This window comes from Spizellomyces punctatus (assembly GCF_000182565.1).
Source record: "Spizellomyces punctatus DAOM BR117 chromosome Unknown supercont1.23, whole genome shotgun sequence".
Lineage (NCBI taxonomy): Eukaryota > Fungi > Chytridiomycota > Chytridiomycetes > Spizellomycetales > Spizellomycetaceae > Spizellomyces > Spizellomyces punctatus.
In genome coordinates, this window is record NW_015971559.1 from 23565 (window position 1) to 31173 (window position 7609).

The 7609-nt window shown below is 48.6% G+C and overlaps 2 protein-coding genes across 2 annotated transcripts; both read right to left on the bottom strand.

Moving 5' to 3' along the window:
- Positions 1-3300: 3300 nt before the first annotated feature.
- On the bottom strand, positions 3301-5790 carry SPPG_09550 (uncharacterized protein; the record flags this gene model as incomplete). Its single annotated transcript, XM_016757725.1, has 3 exons — positions 3301-3836; positions 3924-5272; positions 5324-5790. The coding sequence occupies 3 exons, from the start codon at positions 5788-5790 to the stop codon at positions 3301-3303; spliced, it is 2352 nt and encodes a 783-aa protein (XP_016603994.1).
- Positions 5791-5955: 165 nt separating this feature from the next.
- Positions 5956-6300, bottom strand: SPPG_08562 (uncharacterized protein; the record flags this gene model as incomplete). Its single annotated transcript, XM_016756709.1, has 1 exon — positions 5956-6300. The coding sequence occupies one exon, from the start codon at positions 6298-6300 to the stop codon at positions 5956-5958; it is 345 nt and encodes a 114-aa protein (XP_016603995.1).
- Between the last annotated feature and the right edge of the window lie 1309 nt (positions 6301-7609).

A 7609-nucleotide genomic window follows, 5' to 3' on the forward strand; every position in this document is an offset into this window, starting at 1 on the left:
TGATAGATCTGCAGCTGCCTGGAAGTACTCTTCAAGTCTGAGGAGGTATGTCCTAATCTCTTGGACATTCCTGTTGCCTTTGTAGGGCTTCAACTTGCTTTGGAGGACTTTTACCAGGGATTTATCTACTCTGGGTTGGTACTGAGCAGTGGCTGGTGTGGTGGAGTTCAGCTGCTGGAGCTTTGCTTGATAAAGCTCCTGCCTGACCTGGTCTATGTCAAGCTCAGCAATGGTGTTGAAGTGACCTGGTCTATGTCAAGCTCAGCAATGGTGTTGAAGAGAATCTCTTCCTGGCTGGTCATGGTGGTAATGGGGTGGAGTCTTGGGTAGTTACAATATTACTTGTAACAACAACAATAGGGTGGGTCACAGGCCCAAGAGATGCAATGTTACTTGCAGTCAAGATAGGGTGGGTCACAGGCCCAAGAGATGCAATGTTACTTGCAGTCAAAATAGGGTGGGTCACAGGCCCAAAATATGCAATATTACTTGCAAGTACAACTGGTGGGGAGGATACAGGGGGACTCTACAGCTTCTTCACAATCCCACAATAGAAAAACTCTATCTGTTTTCTCAGAGCTTCTGATGCTAACCAAGTGGTGTGTTTGGTGGTAGTTCTGGAGGTTGTGCTGGGGGTAGGTTTGTGGTATGGGGTGGTGTGGGCTGGTCTGTAGGAGTCCTTGAGGGGGGGTTCTGGGCATAAGTTGGGTCTGGGATAAGAGGCAGGGGTCTTCTGATATTACTCAGAAGGACTAAGGCTGGGTCTGGGGTCTGGGGTCTGTTGGTCTTCTGATATTACTCAGAAGGTCTAGGGCAGGTTCTGGGGGTCTGGGGATCTTAGCTTCTGATCTCTCACAGAAGGTCTAAGAGTCTGGGGTTGTTGTCTAAGGTGGTGCTACCATGTAACAGGCTAGCAGGGACAAGAAGACAACAGAAAACTAGGGAAGACTTGGTTACTACTTGTTATTTTCCTTTGAGGAGCCTCAGAGAGGTCCTCTTTTTATAGACAAAGGGGCTGACAAATGCTATATCCTAACTACCCAATCAGATCTCACCCACATCATCCTAAGCTATTTGTCAGCCTATTGCACCATTTGCAACCAATCAGAACTCATACATGTCATCCTAAACTATTTGTCAGCCTATTGCACCATTTGCAACCAATCAGATCTTGTACATGTCATCCTAAACTATTTGTCAGCCTATTGCACCATTTATAGCCAATCACAAGTGAGACAAGTCATCCTAAATACACTGTGCCACTTGATTGAAAGGGGCAGATGCCAGTGTGTCAGGATACTCATCTAATTTAGCCAGAAATGGCTAAATCTGCTTATTTATCTAATTCTGGTCAAATGAATGCTGACACCATCAGCAAAGTCATGTGACCACTAGTTTGGAACCACATCTAACCAGTATAACCATAGCACTGACAGAAGAATTCTGTCACATGAGGCCAGCGTGGATGGCGGTGATGAGTGCAGGCTGTAATGCCAAATGAAATATGGCCTCTGCCAGTGTTGAGGAGGGTGCAGGACTGGCTGGTGGGGTGCACAGCCGTCATCTTCTGCATTCCGACACCCATATTTTGGTCACGGTAAAGCAAAGAAGTGTTTCCGTGCCAAGTAGCCACAAAAGTGTATCAGCGATGATGTGGAAGCATCCTGGTTTGTGAATGATTGTCATCCATTCGGACCAGTAACTAAGATCGAGGGCCCAGCGGAGGAGCTTTCGGTTCTCGCCTTTGTATTTGGCAAGCCACAAAAGAGCTCGGTGATCAGTAATGACTGTGAAAGGCAGGCCTTCGAGGTATGGGCAGAGTTTTCCGAGGCCCCAAATGAGGCATCCGGCCTCGAGTTCGACAGGGGGGGCCTTCTTTTCCAAGGTGGTGGTGCCTCGGGAATGGTAGCACAGCGGGCATTTAGAAGCATCCAGCTGTAACTGTTCGAGCATGACATTAAATGCTGTGTAGGAAGTGTCACTGTGAAGGGTGTAGGGGAACCCTTTTCTGGGTGCCGCAAGCACTGGAGCTGTTGTCAGCGCCTGCTTGGCAGCTGTGAAGGCAGAGTTTTGGGAGTCAGTCCATGAAACTTCACACTTTGCGACAAATCTGCACAGACCTTGGTTGGGGTGCTTGCGAGCAAGGTATCCGACACAAAAGGGGTCAATGGGCAAGTCGGCCAGCAATGATTGGCATAGATTGACTGCTGGTAGGTCTGAGGAGCTAGATTTAGGATGTTGCGAAACCTCAAATCGGGCTCCGGTTGCTGTGATTGATGGGGCCACTGCTGTGTCAAGCATGGACAGTGAATTGAGCTTTTCAGTGCCTTTCTTTGGGTCAGCGTGACCCTTTTTAAGGTCTCGGTATTCACAAATGCCCTCTTGGATAGCATCTTGCAGGGGTCGGATGAGTTCCACGTAGCGAGGGATGAATTGGGCATAGAACCCCAGAAGACCCACGAAGGACCATAGGTTGCCAATGAATTTGGGTCGTGGCCAATTGACTATGGTTGCAACCTTGTCTGGATTGGTAGCGAGGCCCTGGGAAGAGGCAACGAAACCGAGGGCCATGAGCTGGTGAAAGAGCCATTGACACTTGTCGAGTCTTAGGGTGAGTTTGGCCCTGGAAAAGCAGTTGAGCCAGTCCGCAATGGCATCTAGGGCTTCCATAGCTGTCTCCGCTTGTGTATGGATATTGTCGATGAAGTTGTTGATATTTCGCCATTTGGAGGGACCCAAGGTGTCATCCATCACCCAACAGAAGTGCGAGGGGGCAGTCTTGGGTCTGAAGGGCATGAAAGGTGGTTCGTAGATGCCATTGTGGAGTCTGATTGCGGGCCATTTGCGTACTGACATATCAGTGATGGCGATTTGGTAAAATCCTTTGTTTGCATCACCTCCTGATATGTATCGGAATGGGACTGCAACGATCCAGTTCAGGATGTCGAGCATGATGGGAAAGGGATATGGATCCCAGGCCATGCAGTCATTGGCTCAGCAATAGTCAAAGGCTACCCGCGGGGGTTTGTCTGTGTAGCAAATAATAACAGGATCGCTGGCAAAGGTTACTTTGGTGGTTCGTTTCCACCTCTGAAGCCCCATCATGGTGTCTTGCTCTGTCTCGAGGGCTGTCCGCTCCAACGGAGAGTACGACCGTGGCCTCAAAAGGGGTGGCAGAGCCAAGATAAATTGAGGTGCATAAGGAATCTTGGTGTAGTTCCCTATGAGATGACCCTCATAGCTGAAGGCTTGATGGAAGTGTCGTAGAATGTTGATTAGGGCCCAGACCATGGGTTTGGGTCATTTGAGATCGACGTGGAAATGTTCCGCGTCTTTTAATTGGGCTTCAAAGGCCCCTGGAGCCTTCTCTGTAGAGTTGAGGTTCCATTTGTTCCGAAGTGTCTGCCATTCTTCTTCGGAAATGTTCTCTTCGGGGTCCGCGACCGAATTATGGGTCGCGGTGGACAGTTTGAGGCCTAACGGGGCCGTTGTGCTAGCAGCAGTGGCCTCAAGAGGGTTTTTGATGAGAAAAGTTTGGGCTGCCATGCGCATCTGTCCTGTGATTAACATGGTTAATCTAGACTTCTGAGCTTTGGCTTTGGTCAGCCATGGCATTGACACATCCTTCATGAATTCACCCTGCTTGGTCTTGTATGGTGTGCTGTGCATGTGATCAGTGTCCAGCTCATCTGTTATGAAGCAAGGGATAAGGATGTCCAGATTCTTGAGTGTCACTGTGAAACTGGGTAACAGGGGTTCCTGAACCAAGATTTGGAGTTTCAAATGTCCCAGAACATTGTTGGCTAGGATGATGAGAGGTTTCCCATATGCAATGACTCAGAAATAGGTGCGGAAAGTCAGGTATTCTCCTCTGCAGCCTCTGAGGGAAGTTTCGAGGTATACTGTCTTGGTAGATGAGATACATCCACCAATGCCGTTGAAAGCCATCATTTCCGCATCCTGCAAATCGGTTTCGGAGAACAGAAGGCCCTGGTATGTGTCAGAAATCAGAGACTCGCAGGCTCCTGTGTCTAGTACCACAGGTGCCCAGAGCTGAGCAATGATGGCTAGTGTCCAGCAAGGCTGCGTTTGGGTCTTGGTCTGGCTTTTGAGTACATCGCCTAAATCTACCATGTAGAAGGCATTGATAGAAGGCACCGCGACCTCGAAATGGGGCGCGATGTCGTTAATTGTTGCTTCCATAGCCTTGATCAAACTCTCAAAGTGTTCTCTAGGTTTGTCATTTTGTGGTTTTGTTGGTTTATTCTGGCAAGCAACTTGTTCAATAGCCAGCATGACTATATGCATCCATTCACTCTCTTCGTGTCTTTGGAGACATGGATGGTCTTTAATGTGCAGGAATTTGGGGTTTCCACAACGATAATAATAGTCTGAGTGAATGATATTGCCTGTCAGGAGAAATGCCACCAGTTGCAGGTTGGCATAAGAATCAAAGATAACAGGATCTTCAGAGCTCCACATCAAGAATTTCTCATGCTCATCGAGCCTTATCCAGGCAAGGAGGATCAAACGAGGGGTACCATCTTCTCGGACCTTTCGCAGGATTCGATCCTTGTTAGCTTCAGCTGTGGCAGTGATGTAGAGGTGGTGGGAACTCCATGCAACTGCATAGGGGTTGTTCCCGAGGTGCCTGGTGCCTCGCTTCGGTTCTTTGGCAAAGAAGCTGAGCACACGGGGGTTGTTGCCCATCATCAGAGCCACTTGCAGGGTGCCCCAGATGATGGCTATTTTGTCCCAGACTCGGTCCCAGCCCTGTGTGGGCATGCAGGGGTCCTCTTCCTTAGTCTCTGTGACCTCGGAAAGAGGTGCGGTCATCAAAATTGTTGATTCCAAGTGCTTGGGTGAATGAAAGAATCCGATGGTGTGGAATCCTTGATTAGCGGCGGCTGTCCTTTCCAGTTCCAAAGCCAAAAAAAGAGTCTCAGTGGTAGCGGACGTCAAGTCCAGCTCCACTATGTAAGACTTCTTGGACTCCTGTTTGGGTTTCCAACCTGCGGGCATGGGTTCTCCATATGGTCCCTTCTTTCCATCTTCAGGATCTTTTCGGTTCGGGTTCTGCCAGCAGAAAACATTCCAATGCTTTTTCTGACAGAATTTGCAGGGTGCCAGTGGTTCCTTGTTGGGGTCCAGAACCATCTTCTGAAGACCATTGTGACCCTTTTCGGGGTTTCTGGTTTTATGTTGAGCCGTCTGCTTAGGGCCTTTGTTGGTTCTGGTCTTTTGTGACTTCTTCTGAGCTTCTGTGGCACCGCTGTAGCAAGGGTCTCATTTTCTGGTGTCATCAGAGCTGAAATAAAGGCACAGGAAGTCTTTTAATTTGGTCAGGTTCATGATGTTACAGGATTTGACCATGATTTGGATGTCGCTGGGCAATTGTTCGACTATTAGGTCGAAATGCTGGTCAGCGGGACATTCTATGTTTGCCCAGTCACCATATGTGAGGTGCCGGAGATGAGTTTTGTGGTCAATGAATGCAAGAAAGCTGCGAAATTCTTTGGGGTTCACATGGCAGTGCACATATTCAGTTTTGCACTTGGACTCAGTTAGGGGGTCTCGGAACTCTCGAAGCAGTTCTTCCTTCCACCTTTTCCAGGTCCATGAGCGAGTTTCCTGGGCTTCCAGAGTGTAAAACCAAGCATTGGCAGGGGTTTTCTCGGCTATCATGGCTGGCAGGAGCTGTACCATCCTGGCATCCAATGTTGTGCTAACATTTTGAAGAAGTTGGACTTTGTTAAGCCATTCTTCAATGCCTTGGTTTCTTCGACCCATAAACTTGGGTATGTCCTTTGCTTTCAAGGAATTGACCTTGGTGTCACTGGCCCACGGGGCTGCTGGCACTTGGATTGGAGGCACCACACCTGAAAAACTTGGTTTGGTATGCTCCCTTGGTGTGTCCGCCATTTCCCACCGCGTTGCGGACCATTCTCTTGTAGCTCATGCTATGGGAGGTTGTTCAGGCAGCGGGTGATGCACTAGGGCTTCTAAGGCTCGTGCGAGGTGCTCATCCGCTGCTGTCTGACATTTGGAAAGCCTATGAAGCTGTTCCGTAAGGTTTTGAGTTGCCAACTGCATTGCAGCAGTCGAGTGGGCAATGTCTTCTTTTAACGCTGCCACTTCAGAGGCCATCATGGCCAAGCGAGGGGCTTCCGGCTCAGCGGAAGCGGTCCCTGAACACCTTGGGCATGTTGCGGGAGGGACTTTGACGTCCTCCGCAGGACCCTGACTACAAGTATGGATCACAGGTGAGCGGCCTTGCGTTGGTGAGCGTTTGACTGGCATCATTCTCAGTTTCGTGAAGTTCTGTCTCTGAAACAAGAGAAAAAGTTTCTGAGTAGCTACCTGAGTGGATCTCGGTTTGTGCAAGAGTTTCGGTATGACCGAATAAGGTTTTCAGCTGAATTTGAGAGGGGAAGGCAGTTCGTCGTGCTTCTCCACCATGTAATGGATTTTTTGTAGGTAGACTATGGTAAAGACAACTTGGGTCTCCTAGCAGGTTATGGGGGTGGCCGTACTAGGAATCATAGTCTCCAAATCCTTTCTTTGGGTGTCGGGAGCGAATTGGGGGCAATAGGCAAGGAGAGTCAGTTAGTTGTGAACTGAGCAGGATTTAGAGGCTTCAGTGCAGGTGATCAGGCCATTGAAGCGCTCTGTTAGGTTCCTGGTAACCTAAGATTGGAGTTGAGAAGCTAGTTGTGGGGATTTAGTGTCGCTACAGCTTCTGCCTGCATCTTGTTTCTATTGAATACATCCTTTTTATACAAGATTCTTGGATAAACTGTTAAACTAAACTAAACTAATGGGTACCGCTGCACCGCAACTGATTTATTGGTGGCGGTACCGATCTCTTCCTTTTCTGCACTGGCTCGGGCCTCCACAGGTTGTACGAGGCATGCTGAAATCTAATGCACCAATTGCCATTCTCCGAACCGGTTTTTTCAGTCACGGTAACCCAATCGGTGGAGTTGGTCACGCGATTCATGCTTCCTGCATCCGATTTGGGCTTACTGGCGATCTCTCAAAGATGACCTCATTGTTACAGGTGTTGCATTGGATGCAATCACATGGGTCATGCTGGGAAAGCCCAGTAGTCCCAGGGACAGCCCCACTGGCTGAGCCACAGAGCTCAACCGGTCTGGTTATCCGGAGCAGGATGCGACCTGGGGTGGAATTTTGCCATTCATGTGAGTAAACCTTTCGTATAGTAGTAGTCGAATTCAAGGGCCAAACTAATGTATACCTCACTACATAGAGATAGATAGAGCTCTTGTTTCCAGACCAAAAGAAAGGTCAAGAAGAGATTAAAGCCTTTGCTACTGCTGCAGGTATAATCTGCAGTGGGTGTAAGGTAGACCTGTCCTTTGGTATTCGCATGCAAGTGTGAACTTAGATTTTTGTGATGCATCTCATTGTCATATCACCATATATAGCTATAGTGATCATGTAGCCATGTATGGCCAAAGTATGGCACAGCATGTAACAGTAGTTAGATTATATAAGCCCTGCCACACTGATGACCTGTCAAAGTAGTTCAGTTCCACAGCAGCCCCATAGTTAGAGGATTATTTGTCCCTTTATTTTGCTAGCACCA